The sequence below is a fragment of the Centruroides vittatus genome, unplaced genomic scaffold (genome assembly GCF_030686945.1).
Source record: "Centruroides vittatus isolate TY-2023 unplaced genomic scaffold, ASM3068694v2 contig_364, whole genome shotgun sequence".
NCBI lineage: Eukaryota > Metazoa > Arthropoda > Arachnida > Scorpiones > Buthidae > Centruroides > Centruroides vittatus.
In genome coordinates, this window is record NW_027122188.1 from 1,530,368 (window position 1) to 1,551,936 (window position 21,569).

Below are 21,569 nucleotides of genomic sequence, written 5' to 3' on the forward strand. Positions count from 1 at the left end.
AGCGAGGTTGCAGCCGAAGTTTACATCTCTAGTAGAATCGGTGAGCCCCTTGTTCCTCGAAGGAGGTCTCGCGAAATTTATTTTGAACATTTAATTTAAAAACATATATCTAATTACTTCGATTTAAAACCTTAATAACAATTTATTTGAGATTCGAGGCATTTTAACAATAAGATATTTATTTTAATAAATATAAATAAAACAAAATATAATTCTTTAAGAACCGAGAAGCTAATAATATTTACTACGTAGTATATAAACTGTATTGAGAAAATGTATGCAAGTTTAGTTTCGTAACAAATACATAATAATACATTTAAAAAAAAACTTCAAGATTGTTTTCTCGCTCTCGTTTGCAAATCGGTCAATCACTTTTTCCAGATCACGATGACAAGTTATTGTTTTTTCAGTTGATATAGTAGCCGGAGCTAAGACGGTGTTGCGACATGCTGCTTCTTAAATAAGTTTGGATTAATTTTATTATTGAAAAACTTCGTTCTGCTGTCGTCGCCCGTAAAGTTAAAAAAATGTGGCATGCTGCAATAATGTCGAATAACCTACTTGAGGCTGCGGTGTGAATTAAAAGTAGTTCAGCAACATCGCTTATAGAAGTAGAGTGGAACCTCGCTTAACAAGCATAATTCGTTACAGAATCTTATTCGTAATTCGAAACACTCGCTAAGCGAAACATTTTTTTCTATAGAAATTAATATAAAATACGATAATGCGTTCCACGCCGAAAAAATGCTCAAAGGTTTTATGTATAACGTTTATTAAAAAAGACAATTGTATGTACAACATACACTGTTAAGGAGCGTGAATCATCATCATCTTTTTTTCTAGCGTGGAATGAACCATCCTGGAATGAGAATTCAATTTGCAGAAACAAAAAAAGAAAAAAATCACAGCTAATATGTTTGATAAACACTCCAAACGATATGCCAAATTATTAGTTATGTAAAGGCTATAATTAAATATTAGAAATTAATTAATTTGACTGGAGGTAGGCAGTTATGTTTCCATTTCGTATTAAATTTCATAATTATAAATAGTTAATTTTTAATTCAAATCTTTCTAAAATTTAATTTGGAATCGGTCATTAAATTTAATGATCCAAGAATTTGGCATATCGTTTGGCGTGTTTATTATATAACAGGCTATAGTTGTTGATGTTTACAAGTAATATGTCTGAACACAAGTTTGGAAAAATATGTGATCACAAGCGACGCTAAGATGCTAATGGAACGAGTGCTAAACACAGACTGATGGAGCATGCCGCATGCGTACAATTCGGGATTTCCCCTCTCCTCATCCCTCGTTATGCGAAACATCGCTCGTTAAGCGAAGCAAATTTGTACAATTTGTTTGTTAGTTATGCGAAATACTCGTTGTGCGAGGTGGTCGTTAAGAGAGGTTCCACTGTAATTTCTTTTACCTGACTATAAAAATACATTTTAAATGGAAGCAGTTGAGGTCCAAAACTAGGCGAAATGTCGGAGGAATATGCCGATTGTAAAAATTCTGATTCTTTCAGAATATTTTTATCAGATGACGCGACAAGATATACAAGTGATAAGCACTTAAAAAGTGTACAAAATTGTTAAACAGATTCAAATCTAATAGTTAATTGATTAATTATTAAATCCTAAAATCTTTTTACAAATTTTTATTTTGCCCTTTCTAATTTGGCTCCTCCATGATTCGTGCGTCTGGATCAGCTTGCTCCAAATGCTCCACGGTAGCTACGCCTCAGCGGCCGCAACCTCGCTAGTAACAAAACCCAATTGGCCGTCGCTGTTTCTGTGTCGAACGGGACACAGTGGTGTCATTCTGACGTGGCATCGAAGAGATACCGAGTTTCCGGTCACAATAGCATCAATGCTCCTTATACACAAACTATCATGCCAAATTTTGTTTCTTATTGATGTCAACACACGCATACACGGAATATTATTTCCATTTTTTTGGGGGGGGGGCGTTTTTGGATTCAGGTCTCAAAACGTGGAGATTTGCAAAAAATTCTGAGGGACAAATTTAACACAATTCCAAATGCTTTTCCTGTTATGCATACATAACAGCCGGGAAAGTAAAATAAAATTAAGAATGTTTAGAAAAGCATTTAACTGATCGCTACAGAATATCTTGTCATGTTTAGAAACATTTAAATAAAGGTTAAAGTAAGGTGACCAGACGTCCCGGATTGTGCGGGACTGTCCCGGATTTGAGTTGTTAATCCCACATTGAACACCGTCCCGGAAAGTGTCCAGCATTTGGTCATGTAACATTTTTAACATGTTCCGCAAGTTGTCAAGAGCACAAAGTTGTCGTTTTCTTTTACTCTAACTACTAGTACTCTAACTACTAGTAGCCAGGCCGGATGGCCGAGCGGTCAAGGTGGTAACCTACCGCTCTGGGGGAGGAATTTTTCGGGGGTGGTCTGTTCGGATATGTCGGGCCCCGCCCCTCACCACCCGGTCGCCCCATTGTGAGCCTGGCCGAACCCATAATGGGCCTACTAAAAGAGGCCTTCTTAGTGCCCACAGGGTGGAAAGAGTTTTAAAAAATAAACTACTAGTAGTCCGGGACCCTCCCTAGTGGGCGTTCTAGCTGCAACAGTGTCATTCCGTGGTATAAATAATAAATTCATATCAATTATTCAATAATAAATTCCTATTGCAATAATAATATACTGAATTTATTATTAATTTAAATAATGAATTAGTTTTTATTATTATGTATATGTATGTTGGAGGTCCATTCTATTTTTAGCTTCCACGACAAAGAAGTGTCCCGCATTTCAACCTATCATATCTGGTCACTTTACCCTAGGCTTTTTTTTCAACAAATAGCGAGTTTTTTTAATTCCACGTTGATAAAACAAAGATAAATTGTATGTAGTACAGTACATACAATACATTATTTAGATGAGTAATAACACTCTACATAACGAGCTCGTTAGATCGTTACTTCCGATTGGATAATAGAACGTCATATGGTCACTATAAAAAAATTTTTTTTTGAATTTGTTATAGAAGTGACACGATGCGGCTATTCTTTTTTAAAGTCTAAATTTAATGAAGAGCTGTAAGTTTAAAATATGCCATTTGCCAAAATATTTAAAAATGCAACTTAAGGGAAGTTCCGTTGTCGAGAATGAACTAAATGAGGTCACTGACGTCATAAGTGTGATAACCGATAAAACGTTTATTCTATAGCTAATATTTCTGCAAAATAAGTATGCTATACTTTCCGTCAGAACACAAAATGAACATAACCAAAATTTTATATTTTAATTTTTTAAATTATTAATAATCCGCATGTTATAATCAAACTTCGGCTATTATTATCATTGGCTATAATTACACTTGAGACAAATACGATAAGAATACTTAGAAAATTCGTACTAAATGGATTTTTTCTTCGATACTTACTTCTAATTGAAGCAAGCCTTTTTTTCTTTTACGTACTTTTTTTAAAACTCTTTCTACCCTGTGAGCACTAAGAGGACTTTTTTTTAGCAGTCCCATTATAGGTTTGGCCAGGTCCACAATGGGGCGGCCAGGTGGTGAGGGACCCGACATATCCGGACGAACCATTCCCCGAAAAATTCCTGGAGATTTTTCGACTCGTCCGGCAGCGCCGTAACTAGGGTTTTGGATGCCTATGACCAAGAATGAAAATGGCGCCTTTTGAATTTTTGTTATTAAATAAAAATAAAAATGGTGGTTTATTTCTGAAATATATGTTCGTAGAAATTACAGATAATAAACATTATATGAATATAATTATAGAAGTTTTTTGTGTTATTAATTTCGAGTACATACTATTCCGAAACCTCGTTGGCTCCTTTATTAAATCGGCGTCTGTAGCGGGAGCCAGGTTGGCCATACCCTAGTTACGGCTCTGGATCAGGGCTTCTTAAACTATTTTTATTCACGACCCCATTTATGATTGTGATTTTTTTCGCGACCCCAAAAAATATAAACATTTTGTGATGATTTATTGATTAGGTAACAATATACATACATTTGAAGAAATATAGTTTTAGAATTTTTTTAAAAACATACAAAAATATAAAATTAAAAATTGCACAAAAAGTTGTAAAATTTATAGTTACAAAAATTATTTTTTCAATATTTTGCATTAAAATCTCGCGATCCCAAGATTTCGCTAAGCGACCCCAAATGGGATCGCGACCCATAGTTTAAGAAGCCCTGTCATAGATCTTTACATGAAGCATACCTTTGGAGATGAACATTCTCGTTGCAATTTCTCTAGTTTAATTTTGTGATTTGTTGTTTATAAGAAGTGTAACATATATAAATATTTCTATTAAGTGTTTGTGATAAATATAACTCTTACATATTCATACTGTAATTGTATGTAATAAATTGATTCCGACTTAAATACTTATTTTATAGCAAGGAAATGAACGGATAGAGAAAATCTCCTTATATTCATTACTTATAAACAAATTTCCTGAATTAGTGGTCGGGTAGATAAAACCACTTTTCACTAGTAGCTGTTCGTAGGATCGTACGTCGTCAACGGACTGGCCACATGGAGTTTTCCGATTTTTCCTCCAATAGAAAGTCCTTCCGAGAGGGATTTCCCCCAATAGAACACCCACATCTCATTAATCCTATAATGCCGTGAACAGGCGTTTATTGCGCGGTGTAAAATTTTCTATACAGTAATTTATTTTTGCAAATTCAATTTTTATAATCTATAAAAAATTCTAATGTACTAAGTTTGAATTTAAAATATGCAATTTTCCTTCTTACAGTATTCAACACGTTTTATGGGATTTAAGTCTAGAAATCTTACTGACCATATTATGTGACGAATATATTTAATGTGAAGCCTCTTCGGAGCGTTAGCGAAACCTTTTCTAAGTACCTTACAGAATTGTGTTCGTACTCAAAATTTTATTGCTCGATAAAATATGGCCATTTTTCTATTAATTGCGATGACAAATCCAAAAATTTAATACAAAATTGGGATCCATGACTTCGTTTTCGAGATATTGTAGCGCTAAAATGGCAACGTCAAAGTCGGCCATTTTAGCGCTAATTTAGAAAGAAGAAACAAAGTCGGCATTGCGCGCGACTAAGCGCGCAATGCCGACTTTGTTTCTTCTTCTAAATTTTATTCCATTCTTCGGAAAATGAGGGCAAAAATTAAAAAAATGAACAAAACACAAGAACAAAGTAATCGACGCCGATTGCCTTGTTCTTGGATGTTCGTGTTGGCAAGTGCAAAGATCTTTTCTTCCGCGGCTTGCAAGTATAAGAATCGCCTCTTTCTTTCTTGCTCCTCCTCAATTCTATCGCGATACAACAAAGTCGCGCGATGTCCTAGTAAAATTGAGAGGTATCTGTATTGAAGATAAAAGCAAACATCGAACATATTGTAATCCGAATGGCGTTAAATGCCGATTTGAATAATATTTGAGTAAGATTTATATACCTCTTCATTTAGTTGCAACAAAAACTTAAATTCAGTTATTAGTTGTTTAGACAATCCAAACAATCGAATTAAATTCACTTTCTGAATAAATCGTACAAAAATTTCACTTAGAGTTTAAGTTAGACGCAAAAGAAAGGAAATCCAAATGAGACAACGCGTCCTATCCTTAACCTATTTGTATTTTATATTTTTCAGTTCTGCTTGTATTTATTTATTCGTCTTATTTACTACCACGAAATGCTTTTGTAATCCGTACACAATAAGCAATTCTTAATAAAATACTAATTATACTTGGTAATTTTTGACAAATTTCTTTACAAAATGAAAGTTAATTTCGTAGCAACAGACTTCAGTTTATTGTCTGGTTAACTATTTTTATTTTATTAATTACATGTTTTACTTTAAAAAGTTTTAATTTAAAAACAATAGACAAAATTATCAAAATAAAAAAATTGTTAAAATTAAAATAAAATACAAATCGATTTTTTTTAATTCCACATTTAACCGATAGTTGTTTACCACTGTTCATTTTGATTTTGTTACCGTCGTTAGCATTGGTCGTATTTTATCCAACGTACTTTGCCAGAAACCATATTTGTTTAATGTTCTGTATCGGCAAATAGTCACAAAATATAACTACGCCATTTATTACTGCATATTTAAAAATCCACTAAAAAAAAGAAACAATAACAATTAAACTCTATCGCATTGGATAAATTTATGTGTATTACGAAATAAGAAATGGCAAGTTTCTTTACATATTTTTCCATATTGATTCGGATTATTATTTTTCCTCCTATCCTGTCATGTAATAAAATTTTACGTCAAGTCTATTTAATATATAAATTACTGAAACATTCAAAATGAATAATTCTAACAAAGTGTTAATTGACCTTTGTCTTTCATTTGCGTAATTTAAATCGACTTATTTTTATGTCGTAGAATTCTATTGATTTAACTGTAAAATGCTTTATAATTAGACTTTGGTATAATCAAAAATACACATGTTTTTACAATTGTGATACATATATAGCTTTTTTGTATTGTTATGTAGAAGTATGTCGTGTGATTCTATAACATGTTATGATTACATTTTCAGTCATGTTCGATAAAATTATTCACATGCATGCAAGGAAACAAATCACACACTGAAATTTGAAAAATTGTTTAACATTAACGTCACAACTGTCCTTACTTTCCCTACTCTAATTTTATACTTCATCAATATATATATTATATACAGTATATATTGAAGTATGAAATTACAATAGAGAAAGTAAGGATAGTTGTGTGAGGTTAATGTTAAACAGTTTTTCAAATAAACATAATCTCAAAATATTTCGGGTATATATTATCAGGAAAAGTTGTAATCATTTACACAGTTTAAAACTTGTATTTTAATACATTTTGCATTTAAAATTAATATACTTTATACTTATGTTCATTGTTGAATGTTTCTGGATTATTTAATAAACAATTTTTGGTATAATTTTAAAAGTTTTTAAAGATATTATTATTTGAATTTGCAAATTTTTGAAGAAAAATAAAATTTCTGTACAATTAAATAAATCTTATGTTAGGTAATTGGACATAAGACATTATACAGCCCTAGGGTAGATGTACCAGTTTTGGCCAGTGTACCAGTTCTGGCCAGAAAACAAATTTAACTTAAAAATTATAATCACCACATATTCAAATCTGTCCAATAAACAAACTTTTATTGTTAACTGTTCACACAGTTTAACAATAAAAGTTTGTTTCATTTGTGATTATATTTTTAAGTTAAATTTGTTTTCTGGCCAAAACTGGTACATCTACCCTACATCTTATATGTGAAGTTGTGATCTCCTGTAGGCTAACAAATTCCCTAAATGGCCTTCAGTTGGCTATGGTTGAATACTTTCTCTTAAATATTCTGTGCTGTAATTTACAGTATATTGAGAAGTCACAGATAGTGTAGTATTTTTGAGGAATATTTGTCTTTATCTACAGAATTTACATTTAAATAAATAAATATAAACTTCAGAAAAGTTAATAATAGACTTAATTAAACATAAATACAAGTTCTAAAGATGAAGCCAAAGGTCTTGAAAGTATTAAACTATTTCTGTTCTGTGACTTCCTGATAAAAAGCTGTAAATTTATCACAGAATAAAAATAATGAATCAAAGAAAATGGTTGTGAAGTTACATATTCTAATTTTAAATTTACCAATAATAATTTTGTTCAGAAATTATTATTTATCTTGTTTTTCAATTTATATTCTGCAACTCTCATAATCCTGTTTTATTCTACTGTATGATTTCATTGCCTGAAAGAATATTTAATCTATTGTATTTTACAGCATTTAGGACACACCCTCATTTCAGCATAGAATATTTAGGAAAAAGTATTTAGTGTATTTAAGGGTTAATGTATACTTAGTAACTAAAATGGCTGCTTCCAACTATTTTGTGCTCCCTACGGACTCCTCCCGGAGGGGAGCCATCAGCAGGCCACCCAGTGTTTAACATCACTAGTTATTGATTCACAGTAGTTCTTGAACAAAAGAAAAAAGGAAATGTCTACTAAAAATGTAGTTAACCAAACCAACCTAACCTAACCTAACTGAAGCGCTGCCATTTTAGTTACCTAGGTACACTTTAACCTATTTAAGATATATTGCACCTTTGGCACTTGACTCCAAACTTTTTCAAATGTATTCTAGTTAAGAAAAAAAAAAAGTAAAATTAATATGTACTGTACAAACATATTTTTTTCCCAGGGAAAAAGAGGAGTTTAAAAGAAGTCAAACTGTGTATTTACTAATCTAAAACATATTTATTTTATAAATATTTAATATTTAATATTTATAAAATAAAATTTAATATTTTTAAATTTTATCTTATCTTCTTTTTAAGAATTTTTCCATTTAACTATTTAATACTTTTGGCTCACTGTTACTATAACTATTTTCAATAGTTCTAGTATTCTGATATGCAAAATTATCATGAGTTAGATAAATTAATATTGAGAGAAAAGAATATGGGATTGTTTTATAGTTAGTAATTCTCCTAGAGTGTATGAAAAATAATATAGAATGAAAAGAGCATCAGTTTGATAATAAGCAGAAGTAAATATTAATTTAATCAATCTGTTATTAAATATTGTTTAATGGTTCTTTCTGACAAAAAGTCAAAATATTTAAAATTGTATAATACACATCTCAAAGTCTGATGAGTTAATATAATAATCCAACAATCACCTAAATATTCAGTCTACAATATTCTAATATTGACTATAGCCATATTATGGCTCAAATATTTTGGTGATCATTGGATTATTATATTTAAAATTGTTTCTTGTCCATAATTATGCAGAACTTTGTTTTAAAATAATGCTAATTTTTTTTCCTAAATAATTTCAGAGAACCTTTCTTAAGAAAACAGGAAGTTTGTTTTATTTCAGTTGATTTCTGATTTGTTAACTTTGCCAACAGCACTGAAATTTAAGTACGGTGAAATTTCATTAACCCAGCATCCAGTATGCTGGAAAATCTGATAAGCCAGCATGTAAAGTTCATCATTGTGGGGTTATCAGTGCACTGGGTAGGTCCAGAGTTAAGATTTTAATATAAAAGCATTCAAAACATGCAGTTCTTGGAAAGGGATATGAGTTTTCCTTTTAGAGATGACAAATGCCAACACAATGTGATGTTGTGCTAGATAAAATCAGTTAGCTCATAATTTTTCTAAAGCCTTTTCCAAAGACATCAGTGCATAGGTTTGATATAAGAAGCAGAAATATCTATCACATTTGGAATTAATAATTATCACAGAAACAACTACAGTACACTGCTCATCGTGAACTTTGATATTTAGAGTATGTTTGTCTTTATACACAATAAAAGTGTACAAAGCACAAAGTAAGAATAGAGTGTTGCTTCAAACACAATAAAGTGCTATAAAATAAGACACTTTTAGAACTGTTGCACCTTTGATACAATATAATTATGGTACAATAAAAGATGAGAAAACCGCCAAGGTTTTCTCATCTTTTATTCAGTTGATATGTGTGAAATTATACACATTTCGGGCTCCCAAGTCCCTCCTCAGCCAACTAAAATATTAAGGAGTATACAACACATATATAAAAATACATAATTTTTAAAATTTATATAAGAAATATTTTTGATTTAAAACATACCTATCCATACACAGTTTAAAGCATGGTTTCAGATTATTAAAAGAATAGAGTGTTTTTGTTTCAAAGTTAATCAAAGGAAGGAATAGCCTGGAAAAACAAATGGCATGTTAAACAATCATAAAAGGCAGATTTGAACAGTTTTACATGTGAAGATATTGAAGATATGTAAAATTGTGTCCAGGAGATTGAAAAAACTGGAAAAACTCCCTTTGTCTGATAAGGCAACATATTTGGTAACCCGGCACCACATTGATTCTGACAATGCCAAGTTAATGGAATTCACTATAATAAATAAAACAAATTTTGTATTTCATATATGCCTTGCAGGATAATTGGTGTTTTTATTTCACTTTAAATTTTTTTGCTATTGGTTATGCTAATAATAATGTTATATGTTGTGATATGTCTCTGCTATCACATTCCAAAAATGTCAGTGTTTTAGATGTTGTAGAAGCAAATACATTAATACTTATGTTGGCCATTTAGAAAATTTTAGCAGATATAAAATGGTCAACATGTTAAATATTGCAAGCAACACTATTAAACACGATACATTTAATTAAAAATTATAATTATTAAATTTATTAAGAGATGGTGCCTAATGCTTCTCTCTAGTGTCAAATTATTTGGTAATTTATTAATTAATATTATAGCCATTATTAGCCTGATTGCATACAGTAATGGTTGGCTTCGTTAAATATTGAACAAAAATAATTGAATGATGATATGTTTGGTATTTTTAAGTTTTGTTAAGACACAGTTGTTAATTAAATTATTATTATTATTTTTTTTTTATACTAAACAGATGATAATGAATAACTTCCAAAATGAAAAGTTTGTATAGTTTAGATATATTAAAACAAAATTAAAAATCATAACATTATGTTTAGCATATTATTTTCCTGTTCTAAAACTACAGTTTTCAAATGATAAGATTAAATAAGAGGTATACAAGATTTAGAATGTATAGTATAATAAATTAATATCATATGAAGAAAATAATATCTTTTGATACTATCTGTTAAGATTATTTTTTAATAATGAATATGAATGTAAATAAATACCATTAGGTTTTTTACAAATATGTATTTAACATCACCTGGATTAACTACCATCAATAAATGATCTGATTATTTAAAATTTTTGAGTAAGTTTTAAGCAATTTGAATATGTCACAATGGTATTTTTAAAATTGCTGCCAAGCGATCTGGTATATTATTGGGCTACAATAAGACTAATTTAATTATTAGGTTAAAGCTATTTGACTAGAGATAGGTAGATAGGCTACCATCTTCTGACAATTTTAATAATTATAATAAATTAATTGAGCTGAAATTTTAAGATTGCAGACATACACATTCTCACTGTCTGTTCATTATATCCTTTGTTAAACTTGAGAGTGGAGTTAGATAGATGAATAAAAGATGATAAGAAATTGCAGCCTGGCATTGTGACGATGTCATAATAATGTATATTTTTTAAATCTAGAATTTCTGAAAGAAAAGAATCAGCTGGAGAAGGACTGAACTTCAACTCCTGCTTAACATGCAGATGTGTTTGATTGTTACGCTACTCATATCTCCATTCGATCTTTCCAGAGCTATTAATTTAGATATAATCATACTAAACAATCACAGTGCTGACTAGGGACAACTTTAGTACTCATGGTCCTCCTTGGCTTTCAGCCAGCTATTGCTTTCACTTTGGCATTGTATATGTATTCATATATAAACAATCCATAAATTGGGATTATGGATTGTTTATATATTTAAAATTGCTACTACTTAAATGAAAAATTTAAACAAAAATAAAAAAGTACAAATTACATTTATTAAACTTGGATACACAAGTTTGAGTTATAATAATACCAGTAAATACTAAAGTCAGATATACTTGACTATATTATATTTATTATCTTTAATAATTAAAGTCGTTTTAACAGATGTATATCAGATGATTTTTCTTCCATAAAGCTGATTTATTAAATATTCTAATGTTCTACATCTGTTCTTTTCTATATTATAACTGAATGATGGTTATAGTGCTAACTTAGAAATGTTAATTTAATAGATTATAGTGGAATTATTGAAAGATAAAGATTTTTCATTAATAACTATGACTATTTTCTCTAATAAAAAAACTAACTTATAAACATAAACTTTAAATTATTTTTAAAGTATAAATGTACACAAAATACGGTATCTGGTAAGTGTATCATATCATATATCTAATACTTTAAACATATATCATTGTATTATGTGTTTATTTTGAGGATGGCTTCTGTTATAGTCACTTTAAAAATCAACACATTTGATATACAGTATATATATGATAGAAAGAATATGAAATTAATTCTTTGGAGCTAACATATTTTTGACTGAGTTTTGATTCCATTTTTTATCATTTGTTATATTAATGGAAAATTTAATTATTAAAACAATAAATATATTCTAATAGCTTATTGTGAATCAGTTCTATATTTTGTTAGCATTTGGATTTTAATAAAGAATATGGGACTGATTCCAACTTAATACAGATATATTTTTTTATTTGGTTTTGATTTCATTTTTTAAATAAAAATATCATTTTTGTGCAGTATTAATGTAATTTTTACATAGAATATTATGGTTTTGTATGCTTGACTTATATGTTAGATGATAATATTTTATCATTTTAACTCTAGATAAATTATTTATTATTATTATTTTTTTAATTTTTATCTGATAAAAAAAATATTTTTGTTTAAAATGAATAGAAAAAAGAGAACAAAAAATATGAGAATTGTGTATTTATTTACTGAGAAACAAATATTTTTGCCTTATAGGCCATCATCAAGTTGAAATTTGAAAAAAAAAATGAAACAATTATTTGAATATTAATGTCTAAACATATTAGAATAAATTGTTTTGGTTCTATTTTTGTTTAATTATCAAGTTTGCATTTTCTAATTAAAAATTAGCATCTTTTATTACAAATTTTATTGAATTTTAATATTTATTATTATATTTAAAGGCAACATATTTGATTAACAAACATCATGAAGACTGAATTTTCAGTCAGGTGGCATAAGAATGGTAAGCCTAGTATGTTGAATCACAGACAAGTGTCTTATCAATCAATGAATGGGCTTTCTGAGCCATTGGGTGCCACTCTGGTTGTCAAAGAAGAGCATAAAAACATTCCTCATTCAAAAAGTAGTAGTGATGATGAAATGATTGATATTACAAGTACCGGGACTACAGGTGGTCAAAATGCTGATGAATTTCCTCAGCATTCTCAAGGTAAAAATAAACTGTATTTTTTTCTATTGAAGTAATTTGAAAATTGTGATTTTCATTTTTAAAATTCATTGAAATTATTGGAAGACAAGAAGGCAAGAAATACACAAGACATTTATAATTAAATAGTAACATGTACATTATTAAACTGTAAAACTCAATACATTTTAAACAAGATAAAGACTGCTGGAACCAAAATTAATTATTGAATGTCTTTGATTGCCATATCTAACAATAAATACATTTTTTTCACAAGTTAAACACATTTTTAAACAATTATATTAATGATATTTTCATATTTTCAAAACAATTCTGTTTATTTATTTATTTATTTTTGTTTTGTTTTGCATGATTTTATTTATTTATTTCCTATGCCTGTTTACAAACTTAATGGAGTTGCATGCAATTAACTCCAATCTATGATTATTGTAGGTGTTGCAGATTACTTCTTAAAATATGTTTTTCCTCAACGATACCAAAACAGAAGTGACTATGAAAGATTAATTACAGGTAAATTAATATAATGTACAAGAAATCTTTTTTCTCAATTTCAGTCTTATTCTTTGGTTTTCTTCTGTGATTCTTTTAAGGTTTTGTGTATTTTCTTTTCCCATTCTTTGTGTTCTTATTTAATAACTAAACATGTACACACATTTTATTTATAAATATTCAAATTAAACTATAAGTAAATATATATATATATATATATATAACGATTTAACTGATTATTTAAAATGAATATTAACTTCAGTAATTAAATTCAGTAATAGATAATGGCTCGTGCATAATGTTCCATTTTTATCTTCCAATTTCTTTGATTTCAAAAATTGGAATAGAACTCGCTTTGGTTTCTTGATTCCATTCACGGGCATTTGAAACTACCTTTGTGCTGTGTCTGATGAAGACCCCGAAGGGGTTGAAAACGTTAGCAGTTGTATAAAAACACTGGATTGTCAAGGTTTTTCATGGAAGAAAGAATTAACTTCAGTAAACTTTTTCAATATGTAAGCTGGAATTTATATATAAGAAATTACACCATTCTCATTTTTCTTATCAGCAGCTTTAATATACAATGTTTTCAGCCACATTTACGGACTTGTGTTAGGTTTCACCATTAACCAAATTGATGTTTATAATGAAATACAAGTTTGGAACAATATAAGTTTTCTATTGATATCAAAAGTTTTCTGAAATATGATTTGAATATTGTTCCAAACTTGTATTATGTTATAGATGTTTGATTTGGACAATGTTGAAATCTGATGCAGGCCCGTAAATTGGCTGAAAAAATTTATATATTAAAATGTTGCTGCTGGAAAAAGTGTGGATGGTATGATTTCTTATAACTTCAGTAAAGTTTTTAAATTAATTTTTTTAAAATAGTTTTGTAAGTATTTAAAAAAAATAATAATAATTTTAAAATTTAAATCAATAAAAGAAATATACAAGTAAGTTATAAAATAAGATATTTAATAGATGTTTTCTGATAATTTTAGACATATAAATGCTTTTGAAAACATTATTTTTTACTTATGAGTTGGAAATCAAGAATATCAAAACAAGAATAATCAAAATAGTACAAATTTCCAACTCCAACTCTGGTCAAGCTGTTTTCTTCTTTTTCTTTCAATTAGAAATTTGTTCATTATCTGTTACTGTAAAAAAATTTTTATTAAAGATTGCATTGTGACAAAATTTATAAAACAAGCTCAATACATTGTTATTACCAAAGCAAGTAAATAATAATTAACAATAGAGTGAAAGTGCATATTACAGGGCATCTACTTCTCTGGAAGATTTGAAATTCTCAAGGAACTCCTTTTTATATGAAAAATTAAGGAAATATTAGGGAATTTTTGGATGACTTTGCAATATTTTTAACATGCAATATTTGTTTTTATTTTGCATGCAATTTCAATAAAATTGCTTATTTAGACTCATTATAGTTAATAATTATGAAGTGGAAAAAAATGTAGTGAAAATAATTTTTTTAAAATCTAACTACCTTATTCAGATGAGTGCAGGAATGATAATCCATAACATGGATGATTAGTGCATGTGCAACTGAGAATTTGACTTTGTTAGATATTACTGATGTTTTAACATGTCATTAATATGTATTTGGTATAAAGTTAAATAAACTCTTCAAATATCAATAAAGTATGTTAGAATATTGAAATATTTTACAAAATAAATACAGAGTATCAAAAAGTCACTATGCATCTACAACAGGATCTTGTTTGCCATTGGATTGTTGTATGTGGATTAATGTTTTCATGAATTGTGAATGGTCAGGTTAATCTTCACCTAGATCTACTGAATCTGATTCTTAAGTCAAACTTGTGCTTCTTCAGCTTCTGAAATTCTAAACATGAAGAACTACTCAATGACATTCACTGTAATGATTAAAACTGGTTTTTAAGTATTTTTTTTCTAAGTAGTATGCTTGAGACAATATAATAAAATTTTGCTTTGTATATTCAGAAGCATCAGACTAAAATTAAAAAAAAAATATGACTAAAATAAGTAAACATTTTAAATGCATTTTAATGTTTTCCTGTTAATTGTAAATGTAACACTGGTCTAGACAATCAGCTGGGACTAATTGGAGTGGAACACAAATTTACATTGAATTTCATTTTGGAGTCACTTTAAAGTTAAATTTGGCAAAGATACAATTGACCAAAAGCTTTAAGCTTTTGGTCAATTGTATCTTTGCCAAATTTAACTGTAATTTTTAACTTAATCAACTTGTATCTTTTTGATCAAGTAAATTGTTTTTTTCCTCCCATACACAATTATATTCTTATAATTTGCATTAAACTTTATTTTATAATTTATTTTATTATTTTTTGTTTTGATTCTATTACAAATTTCATTAAACATTTGTTAGATTCTTATGCCTTGACCATATTTTGACACTTATTCAAAAAAATATTTTGACACTTATTCTTATTCTTTCACCTAAATAACTATTTCCTTATGTAATAATAATTCATTTTGCAATGGAATTTGTGCAAAATACAATGAAATTGAAATGCAAGATGAATTCATTGGTGTTGAAATTATTTGGATGTTTGTCTCTATTTCAATAAGAAAAAGTTTTTGAGAATGATTTTTGTTGAGATTAGTTGTTTAATAATTAATTCTGTTAGTAAAAGAATATCTCATCAGTTTCTTGACAAGATATTCATTTACTAACAGAAGTAATTTGGAATAACTACTCTTGTCAGTAAATTCCATTTACTGACAAGAGTAGTTATTCCAATGAAATATTTTGAAGACTTGTTTATTATTGATGTTTTTAAACGTTAAGTTGTAGTTTTGCTGTTTTTAAATCCCGCAAAAAATAGTTATCTAACATAAAGATTTTGAACTTATCTCAAAGGAAAATATTCATGTTATTCTTATTCTAGTGAACATTACATCAATTATTTTTAATTTCAGCAAATGGTTGTCACAAATAATTATCAACTATGGTTGATAATTAATTATAGTTGATAATTATTTCATGGGTTAGTGTTACCTTGTTTTTTACTTTTTATGTTGTTTATTTTATTGTTGCAATTTTTATAAAGTTTTGTTATTCTTAAGTCTTTAGAAATCTATTTAGAATATTGAAATAAGTTTTATTTTATCTTTCATTTATTCTTTTTATTGATAAGAAATCAAAAATAAAGATTATTTTATTTTGACCTTTTGTTTTAAGCTTCAAGCATATTTGAATAAAGATCTTTGTTTTTTAACATGTTAACTTTGGAGATGATAATGAAAAATTTTTGCCAGTTTAAAACTTTGTTCAAAATAAAGTATTTTTGTTATTGCATTATATTTTAATTATATAAACGATTATTATTTTGATAAAAGTTGATTTTTTATATTAGTTTTTAAGTTATTAATTTATTGGAATTTATTTTGTACTATCAATTCACTAACGTGAATCTTCATTATGGAACTCATAAATAGTTTTATTTGTAATGTTTTTATGTTATTGATGTGTTTTAGAAAGGTGCCATCATTTCCATGCATGAAAGATTATTATGTAACATTTTTATTTTTGATGAATTTATTGGTAGCATCATTTTTTTCATTGTTAGGATTTGGTATTTTAGAAAATGAAGAATTGCCACCCGAAATTGGACAATATGATGATTTTCATACAATTGATTGGCAAAGAAATATTGCCAGAGATAGAATGCGACATCGACATATTATTAAAAAACGTATGGATTCAGTATGTGATATGATTCGCAGTTTTCATGATGCTTGGTCTGGTTGGCTTTGTGTTTTATTAACTGGATTAGCAGCAGGTAAAATTCTTTTAGCAATAACATTAAAAATAATCTATATTTAATACATATAATTGTTTTAGTGTTTTAAATATAAATGTATTAAAAAATAATATAAATCAAATGGCAATCTTGATTTATTTTTCAAATAATTTTAATAGTTAAGCTTATATTATTAAATTATTCAATATTATCTATAAAATGTTAATGAAATGAGGTTCTTTTCTCAAAAAATAATTTACATATACCAGTAATGTCATTTAAATTTAGATAATAGAAGATAATTTAATTGTAAATTATGATTTGTGAATTAATTATAAGTGTTTTTCAGATGTTTTATTTGTTTTTACTTTTCTTTTATTGCAAAGAATGTTAGGAATGGTTCATTCTCTTTAATGGCCCACATCAAGGAGGGTTAAATATTCTTAACTCTCCACCTAATGGATTGCAATTTTTCATACAGTTAATCTAAAAAAACTTTTTTGACATTTATGGAATTTTATTTTTAAACAGAATTTCACTTCCATAAGAAAAGAAATATTTGTAAGGTATTTTTTTCAAGTAACATAAGTTATTTTTAATTAATTAATATTATTTATATAGAAACAAATTTTATAACATAAAATTATTTAGTTTATTATAAAATTTTTTTTTTAATTAGATGCTTGCATCCAAAAGTATATTTTGAATTGTTTTCAATATGAAAAAAAAAAATGTTTTATTTTCAATATTTAGAAAGCTGTATAAATACAAGGGGTATCTGGAAAGTAACTTCCATTGGGATATTAAAACAATATTAGTATATAAATTATTGTTTATTTGTTAATACTTTACAGACTATTTAAATCAGTTAATACAGTCATAAAATCATTGCTTATTGAATTAAATTTCTTTTCCATTTATAAGTGATTTTTATTCATTAGAAAAATTAGATATTTTTTGAAATTTTAATTATGTAGGTGCTGTTGCTGGAATAGTAGATATTGGAACAGGATGGATGAAAGACCTGAAGGAAGGCATATGTCCTCAAGTATTTTATTTAAACAAAGAACAATGTTGTTGGTCATCTAATGATACATATTTTCAAGGAGATCATTGTTTACAGGTATTTTATTTAATGCATTAAAGTTATTTGTTATCTCTAAACAATCTCATACGTTCATTATGACATTTGAATAGTGAAAAATCATGATACATTCCAATGTTATACATTTATGTTTACTTTTTTTTTAACTTTTCTAAATGCATAGTATATTTAAAATGTTTTTCAAATTCCCTAACTCATAGATGGAATAAAAAGTTATACAAATTCATCAATACTTTAAAATAATATACAGATAAAATATTTAAGATGTTTGCTCAATTCAGACAAATATTATCAGGAACAATTGCAGACATTAAAAATTAGTTCAACTTGATTTAAAAATAAAGGAATAAAATGAAATCAAAATGAGTTTTCACACTGGTTCTAATATTTAGCACTAGGGTTTCTGAAATTTCCTGATGTTGAATATCCCAGAAACAGAAAATGCCATTGAGTATTTCCTAGAAAATACCAAGATTTGGGAATTGTTTTAGTTTTATTTTTAAAATAAACTAAACCAAAGCTGTTTTTTAAATACATAAACTTAGCTGAAAATCATCATGAATGTTTTTCTGTCAAAAAACATATGGCAGCACTAGGAATGAGTCAATAAATTGTCACTAAATTTTTGAACAAGTAGGTGAGGCAGTGAACTGTGAACATAAAATCATAATCTGTTAAGAGTTTTGGGTTGCACAGTTGCAAAAAATTGTATCTGATTAAATATTTTTTGAAGATGATAATGAGTTCTAAAATGAATGACAAAAAATTGCTTTTTCAATATTTACATATGCTCTAGCCACTATGTTCATCTTGTTCATATTGTTTGAGTAGCATCAATGCCTGTCAGTAAAATTTATCAAAAATTATCAAAATATTTTTAATTTTATAAAGTTATTATGAATTTAATGAATCAGTAAGAAAGCTTTTTTGATGTAAATAAATAAAAAAAGATTATAGTAAAATGGTTTTGGCTTATTATTATATACGCTGAAACCTGTATTTGTGCGGTCTTTTTTTGTGCGGTATATGAATTTCAATCAAATTGGTATACTGCACAAAAAAAAATTGCCCAAATAAAAATCGCACAAAAACAGGTTTGAGTGTACATATTAAATTTCACAATCGAACAAAAACAATTGACATGTTAGGATTCCATAAAAAATAACAAAGTTATTACATTTTTAAAAACCATAAACCTTAAAATTTTGAAATGTTTTTAGCATTTACTTGTATCTTAAAAAATATTAAGGCAACTTAATACTTTGAAAAATGTAAAAACTATATAAAAGTGTGTCCTGAACAAAATACTGAACTCTTACAGATGTATTAAGAATGTACAACCCCTATTGATTATATGTTTTAGTTTCATTTTGTGATTGGAAATTCATTTCATACAAACATTTTGAATCATCCTATATATTATTGTCCTACTATTGTTTTAATGAGCTAATCTAAAAATTTGTGTTCTATCACCTTTAGAAATTTCTGAGAAATAGGGATAAGAATTTATTCTTTAAATATTTTCATTACATAAATATTTGAAATTCAACAGCAACATTGCTTTAATTTACTTGATGAAATATTTGTTACTTTTATAACAGTAACTAAATATTGCTGGTTTGAATTAATTACTCAACAATCTCATTGTCATTTTTCCGTTTGAGGTTTGACTGTCTAATTTAAATATGATAGTTTTGAAGTAAAGATTGAAAGAATTCATGCACATTATAGTAAATGTATAACTAGGTGTGATATTTTAATAGTATATGTGAACGGCAGTTGGTTGTTGTGTACAATTATGTTTTTATCAAAAACTTGCAGTATACATTCAAAATTTGTAACAATTATAAAAGTTTTGATTAAAGTTAAAAATTCAAAAGAAATAAGCAGTATTTTAAATAAAAAAATGCAAATTACTTTCTTTGAGTCTTAATTGTAGCATAATAGATTTTGAAATGTATTTGTAAATTTTAAAAGTTATCTGTTTTACTCACTTATTTTTACTTTTAAAATTATTTCATTAATTAAAGAATAATAATTAATGTAATTATATACTATATTTGATGGCTTTTTCAATTATTTTATAAATCCAGATATGTATCATTATTGTTTTTTTTTTATTTTAAAACATTTGGTTTTATTTATTGAAAAATTATATTAATTTTGAATATTTAAAGTAATATTGTCTAATAAATTTGTTTGAATTTTGATGATACATTTTTTGAGTATTATTTTATGTTTATAATTATTAATAGTAATTCATATAAGCAGGTCAAATAAATGATTAAAGTATTATTTGTGTACAAAATCAGGAAAATTTACAACAGGAAAAAATATTACTTGAAAATCTGAAGAAACTTGTACATTTCAATAATTCTTGAAACTCTTTAGGATTGATATTTATATTTTATTCTTCCTTATTTTTGATTTAACTGATTTATTATTTTTGATAATTATAATAATAATAATAATAATAATAAATGCTCTAGGAATTACAGTTAAAAAAGTTTCATGAATGGAATGTGACTACTGTTGGAAAATGTAGGAAGAAAATGTCTTCTTAATTTGTTGACTTTCATATTAACCAAAGATAGACATTAATATGGCATTAAGAAGATTGTGATGCCGCTAAAGAATTTTGATAACCCTTTACAGTCAGCTTATTGGATCTAGGGATTAACTCTATTTTTATGTTAGGATGATTGAAAACTAACGAATCAATGGAATTACAGTAAATACTTTTAAGCCAAGCTATTTTTACATTCATACTTGTTTATTCTCTAAAATGATCCACAATGACTTTAAATTTTCTTTTGGGCTCAATTTTATATCAAAATTAAAGTTGAATAAAACTAAAATAGATTGAATTCGGTTGTTTAAAATGTGTTGATATATACAGTTCTGTTTGTTTATTGTAGTATCAATTTACAATAAAATTTGCTCAGTACCTATAAAGTACAAAATAAAATGTTAACAACACGTTAAAATGCTTTTAATCAATGTTTCTCTTCAGTTTTAATTAAATATTTTTTTCCTATCGACACATTGAGGTTTAATCATGAATTCTTCATTAATAAATATATTCTTAAGTCGTATTTAATCCTACATAAACTTATTTCTTTGTCACCAATCCAACGCAGTGTTTTTAATCTTCTTGTTATATTGATAGGAGTCACACCTTTCTTTCTTTGATAGATCTATTTTTTTGTTATTGTTTGATGTCAGCATTGCAGAAGTTTTCTTTTGTTGCAATTGTTTATT

General features: G+C 27.3%; 1 protein-coding gene across 3 annotated transcripts in view; it reads left to right on the plus strand.

Annotated features, from left to right (window-relative positions):
* The first annotated feature begins 5,977 nt into the window (after positions 1-5,977).
* LOC136975075 (H(+)/Cl(-) exchange transporter 4-like) overlaps positions 5,978-21,569 on the plus strand; it is a 44,433-nt gene continuing 28,841 nt past the window's right edge. The window contains exons 1-5 of one of the 3 annotated variants that reach the window (XM_067270070.1): positions 5,978-6,213; positions 12,667-12,935; positions 13,365-13,442; positions 17,030-17,242; positions 18,181-18,326. In XM_067270070.1, the coding sequence (XP_067126171.1) occupies positions 12,692-12,935; positions 13,365-13,442; positions 17,030-17,242; positions 18,181-18,326 (681 nt within the window). In that variant the 5' untranslated portion in view covers positions 5,978-6,213; positions 12,667-12,691. The remainder of the gene's footprint in view (positions 6,214-12,666; positions 12,936-13,364; positions 13,443-17,029; positions 17,243-18,180; positions 18,327-21,569) is intronic. The other 2 variants (XM_067270071.1, XM_067270072.1) reach the window with 2 other exon arrangements.